This window comes from Quercus robur, chromosome 9, assembly GCF_932294415.1.
Source record: "Quercus robur chromosome 9, dhQueRobu3.1, whole genome shotgun sequence".
NCBI lineage: Eukaryota > Viridiplantae > Streptophyta > Magnoliopsida > Fagales > Fagaceae > Quercus > Quercus robur.
Window position 1 is genome coordinate 13,978,697 of NC_065542.1, and position 19,530 is coordinate 13,998,226.

At 35.1% G+C, this 19,530-nt stretch overlaps 1 protein-coding gene across 11 annotated transcripts in view; it reads left to right on the forward strand.

Annotated features, from left to right (window-relative positions):
- Positions 1 to 16,450: 16,450 nt before the first annotated feature.
- LOC126699718 (silicon efflux transporter LSI2-like) overlaps positions 16,451 to 19,530 on the forward strand; it is an 88,143-nt gene continuing 85,063 nt past the window's right edge. For 3 of the 11 annotated variants that reach the window (XM_050397669.1, XM_050397667.1, XM_050397666.1), the window contains exon 1: positions 16,455 to 16,753. Coding sequence is in view for 3 of the 11 variants with exons in the window: in XM_050397676.1 (XP_050253633.1) it covers positions 17,998 to 19,071; positions 19,185 to 19,374 (1,264 nt within the window). In the remaining 8 variants the exon portion in view is untranslated. Of the gene's footprint in view, positions 17,101 to 17,902; positions 19,072 to 19,184; positions 19,375 to 19,530 lie in introns of all 11 variants that reach the window. The other 8 variants (XM_050397678.1, XM_050397677.1, XM_050397675.1 and 5 more) reach the window with 7 other exon arrangements.

Consider the following 19,530-nt stretch of genomic DNA (forward strand, 5'->3'; position numbering starts at 1 on the left):
TTTTGGAGCTAGTTTTGATATTTTTTTCCCTTCAAAATTTTATTAAATTAATTTTGGTAAAATAATATTTTGGTCTTGAATTTCACTAAGAATTTGTTTTTCTTTAAAAAGTTTTTTTTTTTTTTTTAACCCTAAACTTTATTTGCAAAGAGTTTCTTTAATAGTTTAGAAACAAAAAATAAATAAAAATTAAAAATTAAAAAAAAATTCGATAGTTTAAGGATAAAAACAAACTTTTGCTAAAGTTTAAGAACATAAATAAAACATTTTTAATAGTTTAGGAATGAAAAATGAAATTTTTAATAGTTTAGGGATGAAAAATGAGCTTCTTAAAGTTTAGAGATGAAATACAAACATTTGGTAAAGTTTAGAGACTAAAATATATTTTACCCAAATAAGTTATGTGGGGGCCGGTTAATCATTGAATTATTAAAATCGTGTTAACTGGGCCTGTGGCCCATGCGAAGACGTAAAACTATCTGAGGAGGCCCATATCAGGTTATAAGGGTAACCAAATGAAAAGAAGAGTAAATATCACGTGAAGTGAGTTCAGTATTCGTCCAAGGACAAAATCCTTCTCGGTAGTATGAGTCCGAGGACAACCTGAACGCCACATTGTTGCAAACACACCTCAGAGCTACATTACCACTGAAGGTGGGACATGGGACCAAGGATAAGAAAGAAAAGGTAAACAAATATCTTTAACAACAGCTGCCTCCGCATTAATTGCCTCTCAACCAACTCTCTGGCCGCATTAATGTGGAGGTGATGCCTAAACAATGATGAGGCAGCCTTACAGCTGCTGGTTGGAGGTTCCAGGAGGTGTTGGATGGGACAGGAAGGGATCCCCCGAACCCAACCTACATATGTGTGGTGAAGATGACACCAAGAGGGCAGTATATAACATGGAAGAATGCATTGAGAAAAAAGATCGGAACTTCTATACAAAGAGTACTTAGAAGAAAACCTTATGAAATAAAGAACTGAACTTGTTTCAAGGAGAAATTGATCCTTATATTAGTGCTAATCCATCTATAAACGTTAAGTTTAATCCATCTATTGTTGTAGACTTTTTCTCTCCATACACGGCTATTATGGACAGACTTTGGCTTCATACCCTGGGAGCACTCTCATCTACTCTACATCAGAAAGTGAAGTACCCATCTGGAGGCCAAGTATTGGAGATAGTAGGAAGCCAGGTTGCAGCTCGGCAGTGCCTGGTAGCGGCTATACAACATCGGCCAGAGGCAGAGACCTCGGCTATCGCCGATAATGGATTATAGCAATTAAAACCCCCAACATTACCCTTAGATGGACCAGCCGACGAGGTAAAATGTGAAGATTTGGAGAGGGTAATTGTTGCTGATGATCCGGAAAGATTCTTCCAGGTTGGGGCTAAACTGCCTTTGCAAAAGAAGGAGCGATTGCTGGAATTCCTCAGAGCAAATGTGGATGTGTTCGCATGGAGCCCATATGAAGCCCCAGGTATAGATCCAAATTTCATTTGTCATTGACTCAATGTGAATCCTTCCGTAATTCCCAAAAGACAACCACCTCGGCGACCATCAAAAGAGCATGCTGAAGCTGTCAGAAGTGAGGTGACCAAGCTCAAGCAGGCTGGGGCTATCAAAGAAGTTTTTTATCCTGAATGGTTGGCCAATACGGTGGTGGTAAAGAAGAAGACAGGAAAGTGGCGAGTGTGCGTGGACTTCACGGACCTTAATAAGGCTTGTCCCAAGGATCCATTTCCCATGCCGAAGATAGACCAGTTGGTGGATGCAACCGTTGGTCATCCTAGGATGAGTTTCTTGGATGCCTTCCAAGGATATCACCAAATACTGCTAGCATTGGACGATCAAGAGAAGACTGCTTTTGTCACCCCTATAACTATCATTACAAAGTGATGCCCTTTGGTTTGAAAAATGCAGGATCTACCTATCAACGGATGATGACTAAAATGTTCGAACCGCAACTGGGCAGAAACATTGAAATCTATATTGATGACATGGTAGTGAAGAGTAAGGTGGTGTCCGAGCATGTGGAAGATCTCACAAACATCTTCGGAATACTGAGAAAGCATAAGCTACGCCTGAATGCTTCAAAGTGTTCCTTTGGTGTAGCCTCCGGGAGGTTCCTGGGATACATGGTGACTCATAGAGGAATTGAAGTGAACCCAGATTAGATTAAGGCCATCAACGATTTACAAGCACCTCGGAATCCAAAAGAGGTGCAGAAACTGACTGGAATGACTGCTGCTTTGAACCGATTTTTCTCCAGATCGGCCGAGAGGTATCGTCCCTTTTTCCTTCTACTGCATAAGTGGAAAGGATTTGAATGGACCGAGGAGTGTGCTGTGGCATTTCGGCAGTTGAAGGAGTACCTGTCCAAGCCGCTTATTATGTCTAGTCCTGAGGTAGATGAGGTGCTGTTTGCTTATCTGGCAGTTGCCCCTCATGCAGTTAGTTTTGTCTTAATACGAGAGGACAGCGGCGTACAAAGACCAGTTTATTACGTAAGCAAGTCCCTTCATGAAGCCGAGGTGAGATACTTATCATTGGAAAAGGCCATCTTGGTGGTGGTCCATGCAACACGTAAACTTCCACATTACTTTCAAGCCCACACAGTGGTTGTCTTGACTCAATTACCTCTCAAGTCCATACTTAGAAGTGCAGATTACACTGGGAGAATTGCTAAGTAGGGCACAATCCTAGGTGCTTTTGACATCAAGTATATGCCTCGCATCTTTGTGAAAGGCCAGGTCCTTGCTAATCTGGTCGCTGAGTTCGCCGAGTGTCCAAAAGAAGCTAATATGAAGCAAAGTGACATGGATGAAAAATCGGTTGGTCTAATATCCACACAAGGTGGTTCCTCCTAGAGGGTATATGTGGACGGAGCAGCAAACCAATAGGGGGCAGGATTGGGGCTAGTTTTGATATCCCCTGAAGAGATCATCATTGAGAAATCCTTGAGGTTAGGATTCTCGGCTACTAACAACGAAGCAAAATACGAAGCTTTATTGATGGGAATGAGTATGGTCCAGAAAATGGGTGGAAAGATAGCAGAATTATTCTTGGATTCAAGATTGGTAGTCAGCCAAGTGAAAGGAGAACTGGAAGCCCGAGATCCAAGAATGCAGGGGTATTAGAGTCAAGTTAGGCGTATGCAAATGAAATTTGAATCTTTCGTCTTGTCGCACATCCCCCGAGGTGAAAATACCCATGCCAACTCCTTGGCAACCCTTGCCATCTCTTCAACACGGAATTTTCCTCGGGTGATAATCATCGAAGATCTGTATACACCCACTTCACCAGAAAAGGACGTACGTCAGGTTCATCAAGTTAATCTAGCACCGAGATAGATGGATCCCATATTGAAATTCCTCGAAAGTGACATCTTGCCCGAAGAGAAAATAGAAGCTGATAAAATACGGAAGAAAGCTCCTCAGTTTTGGTTATCCGAGGACAAAAAGCTATATAAACGGTCCTTTTCTGGGCCGTACCTACTTTGTGTACATCCCAAGATGTCAGAGTCACTCCTAGAGGAGCTACATGAAGGTATTTGTGGAAGTCATACAGGAAGAAGGTCCCTATCACACCGGGCCATTACTCAAGGATATTGGTGGCCGCATATGCAAAAGGAAGCGCAGGATTATGTCAGAAAATGCGACCAGTGTCAAAGGTTCGCCCCAAACATCCACCAGCCTGGAGGAATTCTTAACCCTTTGTCCAGCCCTTGGCCTTTTGCTCAATGGGGGCTAGATATTGTCGGTCATTTTTCTAAAGCCTTAGGAAACAAAAAGTATCTGCTAGTCGGCACGGATTACTTTACTAAATGGGTCGAAGCTGAATCCTTGGCTAACATCAGAGACGTAGATGTTAAGAGGTTTATTTGGAAGAATATTGTTGTGCAATTTGGAACTCCGCGCACTCTTGTCTCGGATAATGGCCTTCAATTTGATAGTAAGGCTTTCAGGCAATACTGTTCAGACTTAGGTATAAAAAATAGATATTCCACTCCGGCTTATCCTCAAGGGAATGGGCAAGCTAAAGCTGTTAACAAAGTAATAGTCAATGGACTTAAGAAGAGACTGGATGATGCAAAAGGAAAATGGGTAGAGGAATTGCCACATGTTCTCTGGACCTATCGAACAACGCCTCGACGATTAACAGTGGAAACTTCTTTTTCCATGACTTACGGAGCCGAGGCCGTCATCCCTCTGGAAACTGAATTCCCAACGTTAAGAACTAGTACATTTTCCTCGGACAGTAACGATGGGCTGTTGGGGAAAAGTTTAGACTTGATTGAAGAGCAAAGGGAGAGTGCAATGGTCCAATTGGCTTACTACCAGCATAAACTCAAGCAAGGCTATGAAGGCAATCATGGGAATAACCACTTCCCCTGTTTGTCTAGCGTCGGCCCATTCCCCTTGGGCTGCGTACCTCATACCCACCGTAGAGGGAATCCTATACTTAGAGCGGAAATCTCTCATACTTTCCTCGGACTCAACTAGACATCGAAACTTACCCTCCTTTTTCCCCATTTTCCTAAAGGATTTAGTAGAGAAATTAACGAGTTTAAGATGAAAGCGGTAAAGGTTTTAAGAAACTTACAGGTTTGAAAGAGGGTCCTCGGACAAGATTTAAGTATTTGTAGATGCCAGGAAAACGACGAAAAAGAGGAAAGACAGGTTCAGTGTATGAGCTCTAGAATTGTGTGATCGCTGAAGGTAAGAAAGAGAATTGATTTGAGAATTCCTTTATAGTCGTGCAGAAGTTATGAGCGGGAAAGTTCCCGCTCGCAAAACGAGATAGTTCCCGCTCGCAAAACGAGATAGACTCCCTACCGTTCGATTTACATCTTATCGCTGAACGTGGGAGACAGGGGCATCACTAAAATTTAATGCTGCCACGCTCGGGATGTTGAAGCATCAGGAGCATGCCCAAAACATAAAAGGGTATGGGCTTTGGCCCATCCGAGGACGTAAAACTATCCGAGGAGGCCCATATCAGGTTATAAGGGTAACCAAATGAAAAGGAGAGTAGATATCACGTGAGGTGAGTTCAGTATTCGTCCGATGACAAAATCCTTCTCGGCAGTATGAGTCCGAGGACGACCTGAACGCCACATTGTTGCCAACACACCTCAGAGCTACATTACCACTGAAGGTGGGACATGGGACCAAGGATAAGAAAGAAAAGGTAAACAAATATCTTTAATAACAGCTACCTCCGCATTAATTGCCTCTCAACCAACTCTCTAGCCGCATTAATGTGGAGGTGATGCCTGAACGGTGATGAGGCAGCCTTACAGCTGCTGGTTGGAGGTTCCAGGAGGTGTTGGATGGGACAGGAAGGGATCCCCCGAACCCAACCTACACGTGTGTGGTGAAGATGACACTAAGAGGGCAGTATATAACATGGAAGAATGCATTGAGAAAAAAGATCGGAACTTCTATACAAAGAGTACTTAGAAGAAAACCTTATGAAATAAAGAACTGAACTTGTTTCAAGGAGAAATTGATCCTTATATTAGTGCTAATCCATCTATAAACGTTAAGTTTAATCGTTTTTCTTTTGGAGTTAACCTAGTTCTTTGACATCCACGCTCTACAAATTTATTGTTTGGGCCTTTAACGTTCGAACCCAATACGAATTTGAGATCATTACAAATTGAGTCCTTACAAGTTATTTTAGGAAAAAAAATTTTTTTTTAAAAACAAAAAAAAAAAAAAAAAAAAAAAAATCAAAACTAGATCGTTTTGTAGTAACTAACAACACAAATATAAAGAAGACTAAAGAGTGGATTGAAATGAACAACGTAAAACTATATGATTGAATTAAATTTAATAATGTTCTCATTTAGTTAATTTAATTAAACATCTAAGATACAATAATTAAACATCTAAGATACAATAATTAAACAATTATACCTAAATTTGATCATTTCCATAATTATTTATTATTATTGCGGAGGGCAAGTTATTAATAGTTTAATACAATAATTATATATATATATATATATATATATATAATCAAAATCTCTAAAACTCTCACAATTTTTCAGGTCAACATAATATTTAAATAAAATTATTTTTGTTTAATCCAAACTTAACAGTGAGTGAAACTCTATCTCTCTAACAAGCCAACTTAAACTCAAACTCTTCATTATCATTTTTTTAAACAAAATTATTTTTGTTTAATCCAAACCTAACAATGAGTGAAATTCTATCTCTCTAATAAGTCCAACTTAAACTCAAAAATTGACAATTTATCTCTAAATTTGCTAGGTTAATCATGAATACTATAAAAGCAAAGCAAACCCCAATATTTTTTTTTTTTTAAAACCGAGTAGAGGTATGAGTTATTCTTATGTTATTTTCTTCTCCTCTACTTAATTTGTTATATATATATATATATATATATATATATATATATATATTGGTTTTCCATATATTTTTTGGTTTTCCATGTATTTTTTAAAAAGTAATTTTTGTACATGAACCACCAAACTTTCTTTAGCCGTTTTTTACAAGATAAAAAAGTTTGCAATAATTAAAATTATTCTTTCGAATGTAACCCATATTTCTCTCATATTTATCTATTGTTTAGTCATATATATATATATATATATATATATATATTTATATTTATATATATTTGTTTCAATAATTTCTAAGCAGTGAATCATCTGATTTTTTAATATTTTTTGGTCTTTCAAAAGTTTTAATATCTGAATTTTTGAGTTATTTTTTTGCAGTATCTGAAATTGTCTGACAAATTTTTTGTAAATCATTGCACATTTAAGCAATGACTTATTCATCAAATTATAACACAAGTTGAAGTCATATAAGAGCAAATCATACAATGATGTAATTTCTTAAATTTTTTATAAAATTATTTTAGTCTACCTCACAAATACGTAAGTTTCCGTGCATAATACAGGTTAGCGACTAGTTAAGAATAATAATGAACAATAAAAAAAATGAATAATAATTTTAGGAGCTCAATGTCACCACCAATAGTAAAAATATTTGTCCTTGGCATTACCATGAGAGCAATGCTAGGAACATAAAAAATTTCACAACTTTTGCCACAAATTGTCTTGTAATGAGTTATGAGTAATGGAGGTGTAGACCCACCATTTGACTTCTACCATTCACAACTTGCCATGTGACAAGTTATGACAATAATTGTGGAGTTTTTTTGGAGTTGTGTTAGGACCACCAAAAATGGCACAACTTTGTGCCACAACTCACCACGTGGTGAGTTGTGACTAGTGAAGAAGTGTTTGTTGGCCATGTGGGGACACTCCTTCACTAGTCACAACTCACCACATGGCGAGTTGTGGCACAAAGTTGTGTCATTTTCGGTGGTCCCAACAGTGGCAACTTTAAGAATTTTGTTTATGGAGGTCATTAAAAAAATTTTAATAAAAAAAGAACCTGAATACACTACAACAAAATGTATTTTTAGCGACGAAAATTAGTGAGGAAAATTTTTTTTTTGTCACTAAAAGTACAGCTTTAGCGACGAAATATGAATTTCAATGAAAAAAAATTATAACATACTATATGGTTTGAAATAACCTTACTTTTAAGGATAATCATTAACCTTTTTTTTTTTTTGGAAAAAAGGATAATCATTAACCCCACCATAACCAATCAAATTAATTCAACTAAAAAAAAAAATGAAAGAAATTAAATCTTCCTATAGTACACATATATCTTATGTTCTTTATCTATTTGCATCCGTCTGTCTCTTGTCATAAATTTTCGTGTCATTTTATTCCTACTTTACTCCTTTTATCCTTTTCCTATCGATTGGACGCTCAACTGGCTGTGCCCATGATCAAACCCATGAATGTGGACCATTGCTAATCGTGTGGCCCACCAAGGTGTGCTTAGTTTTTGGTCCTAAATAGTTGCAAAAGTCAATAATTACCAACCAGTGGTCCATCACAGCTTCTTTCATGGGCCCTTTCCTAGTAGGACTAGCATTCTAATGGTCTTTATAGTACTTCTCTTTGGAATTTGGACTTGTGCTTCTGACCAGAAAGAACTCTGCAAGTTAAAATTGTTGTCTTTTTACTGTCTATGGATATTGTTTTTTGGGCCTTTCTTTGTTAATGGATTTGTGTCATACAGGATTTTTAATTCCATTTTCGATTTGATGGGTTTTTTATTTATTTTTACAGGCATGGATCTCAATTGTGGATCATACTTGAAAGAACATACAAAGCAAGCTGTAGAGCAAAAAAAAAATTACCTGTGTCTGAAACAGACAGAGCCCTTTGTAACATTTTCTCCATTAGATTGAGATTAGGACTGTTTGATGGCAATCCAGCTAAACTGCCTTATGGCAACATTGGTCCAGACCAAGTGTGTTCCAAAAAGCACCAAGATCTAGCCTTGAAGCCGCTTAAAATGGCATTGTCTTATTAAAGAACCCTGATAGATTACTCCCATTGCCGAAATCAAAAACCTTGTCCCTTGCTGTAATAGGCCCCAATGCCAATGCACCACAAAGACTTCTAGGTAACTATGCAGGCGTTCCATGCAAATCTATTAGCCCACTTCAAGCATTGCAGAGTTGTGTTAAGAACACGATCTACCATCCGTGTTGTGATAATGTGGAATGTGCTTCAGCTACAATTGATGAAGCAGTCAAGATAGCAAAGGATGTGGATTATGTGGTTTTAATTATGGGACTGGACCAAACTCAAGAGAGGGAATCGCATGATCGAGTGCACTTAGAGCTTCCTGGGAAGCAACAGGAACTCTTAACTAATGTTGCAAGAGCAGCTAAGAAACCAGTTGTTTTCATTCTCCTTTCTGGATGTCCAATTGATATATCTTCAGCCCAAGGATGACAAAACCATTGGTAGCATCTTGTGGGCTGGTTATCCTGGTGAAGCTGGAGGAATTGCCCTTGCAAATATTAGCTATGGCGAACACAATCCAGGCGGACATTTACTTTATTATATACGCATTTACAAATTGATGTACTATCAATCACACCAAAAAAAAAAAAAAAAAAAAAATCCCTTAAAAACATTAAAAAATTTTAATTTTATGTTATTGAAGTAACACTAATCACATTATTTTCACACCAGTTTTTAAGCCTTTTGTAATAAAGTCGGTAGTAATTTTACTATTTTCCTTTACACATGCAGTTTATAAAAGAAATTCCACTAATTATAGAAAAATTATTCATTTCCTTCAAGTGCAGCTTTCATAGTGTACTTCATTTTACAATGCAGTTGGAAGATTGCCTGTGACTTGATATCCGCAAGAAAACTTCAGGCAAACATAGATGCGGGACAAAGGCACTTGCTGTTAGGGTTGATGAAGAGGTGTGTGTTTTTTCATTTTCTTAAACCTTAGAATATTATATGTTGTAACTAATTAACTATATCTATCTAACACTTAAATGTTAATTAATCAGAAAAATAATAATGACGGTCAAATTCCTGAATTGGCAAAAATCTTCAAAGATGTTCATTTCAATCCCAATACAAATATGCGGATACACCATGAGGATGAAGCGACATATGTATGTGTATCTTTTCATCCCTATCATGTTTGTAAAGCTATAACATATGTAGCATTAATGTTGTGATTGTCTGTTTCTTTCTCTCTTTCAAATGATAGGAAAATATTCTCAAAGTGCAAGAGAATCATTGTCAAAATCCTAATGCAATTCTTCTTACACAAGAGGAGATCTCAAACTTGGTTTTTAAGAAGAAGTCTGGTATTGTAAAAGGACTTGGCATGAGACTTTCCTCTTCTCTAGTAACCACCGCCTCATTTAATTCTTCGGTGGAGTATATCCAACGGCTAGAAAATGAGATAATTAAGCTCAAAGAGGCAAGAGCTAGGGACCAAGAGGAGCGAACTAGGGATCAAGAGGCACGAGCTAAGCAAGAAGAGATCCAAAAGAATATTATTATTGCATACAACATATTACCCTTTTATTGCATTAAACACACCAAACATGATGCTTGTCAACAGCACAAGAAAAGACTAAGTAATGCTACTTTCATGTATCAAATATATACAGTATTCTTTTTATAGTTCATAGAACTCATAATTATGCGGAATTCATATACTATAAGAGAGAGAATACATATGTATCTTATGCTTTGTTTGTTTCAGCGATGATGTGTTCTAGAAAATTAATTATTTTTCAAAAAGTATTTTCTATAAAGCTATTTGATTTTCTTATATTTTCTTAAATGAGTTAAAAAAAAAAAAAAAAAAAAAAAAAAAAAAAAAAAAACTTCTAACTTCCCTTATTTAGCTTGCTATGATATAGAGTTATTTTTCAAAAAAAAATTTAATAGAAAAAAAATCTCTAAAAATAAGTCATACTTTTTATGTTGACTAAAAATAATTTTCATTTGACTCATTTTTATTATGCTACCAAACACTAAAAAAAATAAGAAAAACTATCTTTACACCAGATTTTCCACTCAAAAGAAACAAAGCATTATTAAAATGAGATATATCTTCATCTTTCTTGTGTTGTACATAGAATAGGAAAGACTCCAAACAAGCCATCGCATGCCTAGGTCTGCCTATATATATATAAGCCTAGTAAATTTTTGAATGGGCTCGGCCTATAATAGTCAATACAATCGGAATTCAAATTCAACTATCAAATTAAAATTTCACATAGATTCATTTACCATAATAAAGATATAATAAAATTCAAATCTATCATCTTCCATATTCTAAAAATAATAATCTTTCACCCCCTGCCCCGAAAGGAATATATATAACTGAAGAAGTTAGAGTAAGTGTGTTTTAAGAGTCCCTATAATCTTTCCTCTTGATCCCTATAATCGATCATAATGTAACTCCAATTATATTAATGGTGCCATTTGTATTTATGGATCTATAGTTTTATGAAAATATTGATTGAAATTAATACCAAAACAAATCAAAATATTTTATTTGGAACAATATTGAATACAATTCTAAACTACTATTGTCTATTATGATTTGAATTTTTAATATAATTTTTTAAAAAAGTTTTTGATGTTTCAATCGTTTAAGTGCCCAAATTTTCAAATGATAAATGTTTGTTGTTTCCCTTCATTTTTCTAAGAATGAAGTTGACTTTGCTATGTAGTTTTCATTTTATACTAGGTTTTCAAAAAAAAAAAAAAAACTATAATCGAAATTTTCAGTTAAAAATTTGTGAAAAACCTTCTTTTTGACAACATTATGTTACAACAATAGAAGTCACCAAAACCGACATAAAGGTTTTCATTATTAAATATTATAGATATAGATTACATTCAATTTTCTTATAGAAACTCTACCAAGCCAATTCCCTACACGTATTGTAAAGCATTTGAAAAACAATCATGATTCTTAGAAAGCATTTGAAAAAACATTAGCAAGTGAATAATGTCGTTTAATGCAAGACCTACGTATTGTAAAGCATTTGAAAAACATATATACTACGTGTGGAAAAGCAAAGATTGAGTCTCATAATAATCTCCTTCTTGAAAGTTGGGTATTATTATAATTAATATATTACAACATATATACTACGTGTCTGGACCAAAAGCTTAAACTGATAGAAAATGATAAATTTAATTACTTAATTATTATTCTAACACTTCCTCCTTGTGAAGTAGGAAATTAATCCATTCCATGCTCCTCTTCCTTGGCTCAAGTGGTGAAAAGAGGAAACCATGCTAGGATCTCTTGATTTATCTGCTTGGAAAGAAGGATGCAGTAGTGGGAGTATTGGTTGCTTGGATTTGCTGGGACGTGAAATTTGGAAAAAAAAAAAAAGGACTGCAAATGTGACAGATATAAATCAAATCAAGTATCTTCCCTTCATTTTACAAAAATAGCTCCAACAAAGTAATTTCAAGATTCCAATACATTTCAACTTCTTTTATTTGACAAATTTATCAACATGAATGACATCTACCCAAATGGATCCTAAATCTGAATATTACATAGAGATAAGTATACGAGCATTAACAATAAACCTTACCCTAATTAATGAGGTTCTCTTAAGTCTAACATCATAATTAATGAGGCAAAAGACAAACCTTGGTAACAAACGAAAGCTCCTCATAGGTCGCTTTTAGGCTTTTTTCAAGCTCCTGCAACTAGCTTAGTGACTGACATAGGATCCACAACAACCAAAATAGCATTAAAAATCAAAAACAAGTTGGAGAGAGGGGTAGTTTTGTTCACTAATACCCAAAATCGTAATGCTAAACCAAAAATCAAAACATAAGTTTTTAAAAAAACTTACAGTTAGGGAGATTGAGAGAGAGGTTGTTTTGTTCCTGCAAGAAAACAACAAAATATCAAAATCCCATGAAGGAAATCCCTCAAAATCGAAACCCTGAACCTAAAATCGAAACCCTAAAACAAAAATCGAAACAAACAATTTAAAAAACTTACTATTAGTTGGCCTTGTGAGAGTGTCTTGAGTGAGATTGAGAATTGGAGAGAGAGAGGGAGAGACCTAAGGCAGCACCGGTGATGGAGAACTGGGCTTTGTTGGCGCTGGTAAGTAGGATCGGTGGTAGAAAGGGCATGAACAGCTAGGAGTCGCAAATTGGGTCTAACCACAGCTTAGGGTGTTCGAAAGGCTTAGATAGAGAGTGGCTTAGAGTGTTCGAAGAACTCAGGGGTATTTTTTTTTTTTTTATTTATACTGGGTCCTATAGCCGCATTTACATAAACACAGCATAGACATGCTTGAAGTCGCGTTTATATAAACACAACTTTAGGGGTGCCTATGGCAGCGTTTTAATCTTAAATGCAGCTTTAGGACATACTTAAAAAAAAAAAAAAAAAAAAAAAAAAAAAAAAAAAAAAAAAAAAAAATCAAATAGATAGCCTCATTTTTAAAACCCAGCTTAAGCCCAACCCAACAAAATGTAGCTGAATTTCCCAATAAACGCGACTACAGAGCTGATCTTGGGCTGCATTCAGTGCACGCGACTGTACTTCTGGTGCTGTAGTTGCGTTTGTGTGAAACGCGGCTCAAACACACTCTATAACTGCGTTTTTGTGAACGCAGCTAAAAAACACGTTTTTTGTAGTGTAGGTATAAATGTATTAGGTAATTTATACTCCAGTTGTGCCAATTAACTAAATCATTAAACCTAGATTATTTAATCTAATTATCAATATGGTTATGGTTAAACAACACAGCCAAACAGGCTAACCTTTCCAAGTACAAACTCTCAACTAAATGCCTGTGGCCCTTTAGATCAAATTAATGGAAAATAACATTGACTAAAATTGACCTTAGGACGCTTTAAGCATTTAACATTTATTTTGGGAAGTCAATCAATGTGCTAATGCACTTACCAACTTGGGTTCTATGCAATTCTAATATAATTATTTTGTAAGATATTTTACTGTCAATGGTGACTAACTCATTATCTTTTGACAAAGTTGAGAACTCTTTTATAGTAGAACAACATATGTTTAATATTATTCCTCTCGTTACCCAAAAAAAAAAAAAAAAACATTGATTGAAATGATGAGTCATAGTGCAATAAGATGTTTAGTAAGTGTCCTATAAAAAAATAGAAAGATATATAGTAACATTTATAACTGAAATGAGGAATCATTGTGCGATAAGATATAGTAACTTAGTCTAAGTGGTATGGCTAAGATATATAGTAACTTAGAAAGTGTTATGGCAAGTGGTAGTAATGCCCTATCGTGGGTTAATATCATATTTTGACTCTCTTTTTTAAACAATAAAATTTGGAATTTGGAGCATGTATTGTACAATTGCAATGTCTTGTTCTTTATATTAAAAAAAGCAAGATTTGAAATTTTGAATACATTATCTACATTGCTTTATTATATATATATATATATATATATATATATATTCCTATTAAGATACAATAGAATTTAAAACCTATGACACACATTTCTTAATTATTACTAAATTTATTAACAGATTAAGATGCTAATAAGTTTTTTTTAGGTATAAATGTGTTAGGTAATTTATACTCCAGTTACGCCAATTAACTAAATCATTAAACCTAGATTATTTAATCTAATTATCAATATGGCTATGGTTAATGCAGTTAAACACAAAATTGCATAATTAAATAAAAGTGTAAATAAAATTACACGCAATATGGTATCACTGGGAAAACCAATTGGAAAAATTCCGAATTAAAACTCTAATGAGGGCTTAACCTCCGACTCAAAGGAAAACATATCCACTATATAGAATTGAGTTTAATATATCGAGTTACTGACCAAAAAATAATAATAATAATACATAAAGTTTTACAATTTCCTTCTATAAGTATTCAAATTTTGAATTGTTATATGATATTTCATTATAAGTATCTATTGCCAATGTGGGTAGCTATGAGCCTATAATTATTTTATTTTGTTAAGTTTATCTAACATTTTTATTTTTATACAGTTTTTATTATCTATTTGTTATTGTTTTTATAAAAATATTTTAAACTAAATGACTAAACTAAACTCATTGGCTTTGTATTAATTATTGGTGCACACAACCACACTCATTCATACATAAAATTATACATTAGTGTCTACTTAACCAATCAAATGATTGGACAATCACTAACTTTACGTTTTTTTTTTCTTGAATTTTACTAACTTTATAACAAAAAGTTATTATAACATGATAACAAAATACACACATGTAACAAACCATATCTATTTCCTAATTATTAAATTATATATATTTATATTATAATGTACACACAAACATTCACATACATCATAATTCACACAAATAATATTATAACAAAAAGTAATACACACAATCTGTAAAGTTGTGATTTACAACTATGTTGTATGTTGTAATTATGTTCAATCTTTTATACCTTGTATTTCATGTGGGATTTATTTGTAAGGGATGTGTGTGAGAAAAAGAGTGTGAAGACTCAAGGCATTGAAGACTGAAGTGTTTTCGTAGGTAGCTCACGACTTAGCATTCCGCTAAGTAATGCATGTGCCCTTCATATGACTGGAATGCGAAGAGTCAGGACAGGATGGCGACAACTGGTTTTTGCGAGTGTCTCGCGGGAAGGAGTATCTTGCGAGTAAGGCCTTCCCGCGAGACAATTGCGAAACATTCTATTTTGCTAGACTGTCATTTCTAATACACACTTTTTGTGCCTACACTATTTATACTCATATTACCCACAGATATTGAGGAGTGCTTTAGAGAGAAAGCCTTAGCCACAAATCTTGAGAGTTAGAGATTGTTATACTCACAATTCTTTACACAATTACTTGTGAATTTTCCTCAACTCCTACCTCTCCATTTCCATACCATTGAGAGGTTAATAGCCCAAACACTTACCACACACTTTTAGAGTGTTCAGTGAGGTTTTGGTGCTGCTAGAAAGTATTGGAAGAACCCAGGTTTTGGCGGATGCAATCGAGCGTATTGCGGGATCCGGAGAGCTAGACAAGACACGGTTCCAAAAAGCCTTATTGGAGTAGGAGCTTAGAGGGCTTAAGTACATCGGGTAGATTAGGCTTGGAGGGTCTCTTGCTAACCCATGTATCCCAGCTGATTGTCTAGTGGATTGATTACCGCTTGGAGGGCGGCGGAGAGGTTTTACGCCGATTACTTCGATTTCCTCTTCGATAACACATCGGCGTGTTATCTTGTATTTGCATTCTTCTTCCCTACTCTTTTAACTTTCATATTACTGCTGTATTATATTGAATATGGCTTAGAGTAGTTTGTTTTTTTATACACTCGCATTTACTCTATTCCGTACTTAACATAAGTTAGAGTAAAATCTATCGAGCCATAATTTTTATTTGGGAGTCTTCTTGTGTTTTTAACACATTTTCGAGATTTCACAATCAATATTAAACACACTCACACACATAATATAAATTTATAAAAAATAGTAACATTTACAATTCACCAACACTTATCTTTTTATTCTTAGAATTAGAAATATAGTATTAAACTAACCAAAAAAAAAAAAAAATTTATATTTTGGCTAAGATCAAATGTGTAGCAGGATTTTTTTAAAAATAACAAAATCCTTCAAACTATTTTATTAGTAAGGAAACGTTTCAAACTATTTTCGTTTTTAGCAATTCGAGTCCAGCGAACTCGATTTTGCCATTTGAAAATGCATTTGGAAATCGAGTGTGAGACACTCGATTTTCAAACTCGAGTTTCTCACACTCGATTTTCAAGTACATTTTCAAATGACAAAATCGAATTCGCTGGACTCAAATTGCTAAAAACGAAAATAGTTTGAAACGTTACCTTACTAATAATATTGTTTTGGATTTATAGTTATTTTTTAAGAAAATCCTGTGTAGCACCGCCAAATACTTTACTCGGCCTTTTGACTAAGATCAAGTGTAGCCGCCCATGGGTCCCAGCACTTTCCATTTTTTTGTGGCCCTGACATTTTCCTTATCATGACGCCAAGACGTGTTGCTGTCACATGACATTCAGTGAAAAGAGAAGTACTAAGCTCCACTTTTATGTATCCTTGGAAGCTCCCAGTTTTTATATATGTCAGTCCGTTTGATGATTTGATCTCATTCTGTTCCGCTTCTTTTGGAAAACATGCATACAATCCATACATGCCACTGAATCTAATCCATTCCAAATGTTCAAGAAAAGATTTTTAACTTTTACATGCAAATAAGACCCGGTCCAAATTTGGAACTTGCAGTTTCCGTTGACTTCGTCTTGGTCCAGAAGTAGAGAACATACCTCTTTTTCAGGTTAGAAATTGTTTGTTTTTACACTTTTTTTCGTTTTCAGAGAGAGTTTTGGTATCTGGGTATTGCATATTTGGTTGAGATTTAGCTTAGAAATTGACTGAAATGGCTGTTCAAGAATCAAGTTGCATGCGATATAAATTGTGGGGTCATGCAGAGAATTTGTGAATTTCTGGTTTTTCGAGATTTACCTTGGAATCTGTTAAGAAGCTTGGTCAGAAGAGTAAAGGTGAAGCAGTGGTGAAGAAAGAAGGCAAGACTTGTGTAAGGAAGACGCAAAAGAAGGCAATGAGTCAAAACGACAGAAGCTTTTGTATTTTACTGAGAAAGCTACTTGTAGTATTAAAAGGGTAAGTGAAGCATGTGAGTTTTACATGAGAGAGTTGGCTGTTGGTTAGTTATTAGTGGACAGGTGTCTAATTCTTATTGGAGGCGTGTAATTAGGAAAGTTGTTATAGGCAGTTAGTTATCTTCCTGCTCTGTTGCCTTCTGTTAGAGTAGAAATCCATAGTATAAATGTAAGGTAGTGCAGTGTAATTCTTTCACTTCTTGTAATCACAGTAATTGAGCAATAAGAATTTTCTCTCTTACTCAGAAAATTCTCTCTCTGTTTCTCTCTGTTTCTTGTAGTTTCTTTGATGTTTTTTGCTTGATTTGAATACTCTGTTTAGCTTCTGATCTTTAACAGAATCTTACTGAGATGGTTATGGAAGTGACATTTCTTGGAAATAGTCGAATAATTCCTTCTGTTAATATCAATATTTATGGGAATTGCAATAGATACAAAGTATCATATTTAGCTAGATTCTGCTTTCTATTTGAATTCTGGCTTCTTCTCTTAAGAAGTTCTAGAAAGATAAGAACAAAGGAGGAAAAAAAAAGTCTATATTTTAGTTAGTATTAGTTGAACTCCCCAATCCCTTACATTTCTTGATTTTGAATGTTCTGTTACTTTATTATGCCTTATAATCTATTAATAGCTGCAACAACTTTACTTGCTTATCTTCCTAGTACTTGTTATACGCTTACTATTTGCCTTCTACCTGTTTAATTTTGCTATCTTGTAGCTTAAGTATCATGATATTGCATTGAATGAATGATAACTTCAGAAACACAGTTTAAATTAATAAATTGGTTTTTTCTTGCATGTAGATGTTGCAATAATATGACATCAGCTAAGGAATTTCATTAACATGGAGCCCTTGGAATAGTATATCAACAAGATTTTCTCTTGCTGGGCAGCAAAAATGGCTTTGGCTTCTCCTGTAAAAGTGGTTCTAGGCTCAATCGCTTTTGTAATCTTCTGGGTATTGGCGGTTTTCCCAGCTGTTCCTTTTCTACCAGTTGGGAGGACTGCAGGGTCCCTCCTGGGGGGCATGCTAATGGTCATATTTCAAGTCATAACTGCAGATCAAGCATATGCTGCAATTGATCTTCAAATCCTTGGTCTTCTCTTTGGGACCATGGTTGTCAGTGTATATCTTGAAAGGGCAGATATGTTCAAGTACTTGGGAAAGTTGCTCTCATGGAAGAGTAGAGGGCCAAAAGATTTAATTTGTCGAGTCTGCCTGATTTCTGCCATTTCAAGTGCTTTTTTTACTAATGATACCTCTTGTGTAGTTTTGACTGAATTTGTCTTGAAAATTGCAAGGCAGCATAATCTCCCACCTCATCCTTTCCTTCTTGCCCTGGCCTCTAGTGCAAATATTGGGTCGGCAGCAACTCCAATTGGCAACCCCCAAAACTTGGTTATAGCCGTTCAGAGCAAGATATCTTTTGGAAATTTTCTAAAAGGAATTCTCCCTGCAATGATCATGGGTGTAATTGTCAATGCCCTATTTCTTCTATGTATGTACTGGAAGTTGTTATCTATTGAAAAGGTTGAGGAAGATGTAGATTTAGAAGTTCTTGCAGAGGAGGAACTGAATTCTCATCGTTTTTCACCAGCCACAATGACACATTTTACACCCTTGAATTCTCCTGGACATGTTGAGAACCTTAGGAACCGATCAGTTCTGAGTGCAAATGAAATCCAAGGGGTTCCAAGTGGCACATTGGAGTCTGCAAGAAATTCTAATGCATCAAAAGAGGCAGCAAATGATGTATCTTCTCAGGTAAAGGAGGAAACAATCCCTTCAGAAGGAAAAGATGATTTGACCACGAGATGGAAAAAAATATTGTGGAAATCATGTGTTTACCTTGTTACTATAGGAATGTTGATTGCTTTGCTTCTGGATCTAAATATGTCGTGGACTGCAATTACTGCTGCGCTTGCTCTTATGGTTCTTGATTTCAAGGATGCTAGGCCAAGCCTTGAAAAGGTATAATCTGCAAGCACGTTTCTTTCTACCTTTAAATTATTTTTTCCCTATCAAAAAACTGTAAATCATAACTTTTTGGTGATTATGTCAAGTTTATTTCTCTTCTTTGCCAGGTCTCCTATTCTCTGTTAGTCTTCTTTTGTGGAATGTTTATCACAGTTGAAGGCTTTAACAAAACTGGAATCCCAAGTACTCTATGGGACTTTATGGAGCCCTATTCAAAAATCGACCGTGTTAGTGGGATAGCAATTCTCGCCATTATCATACTTGTCATGTCAAATTTGGTTTCAAATGTACCAACTGGTATGTTGATGGATTTCTTCCATATATATATATATATATATATATAATTTTTTTTTTCTTCTATTATCTGTTTCATAATTTTATTTATTTATTTATTTATTTTGGATATGTCAGATGAAATTAGCTTTTTGGACTACACTTGTTTGTAAGTCCGTT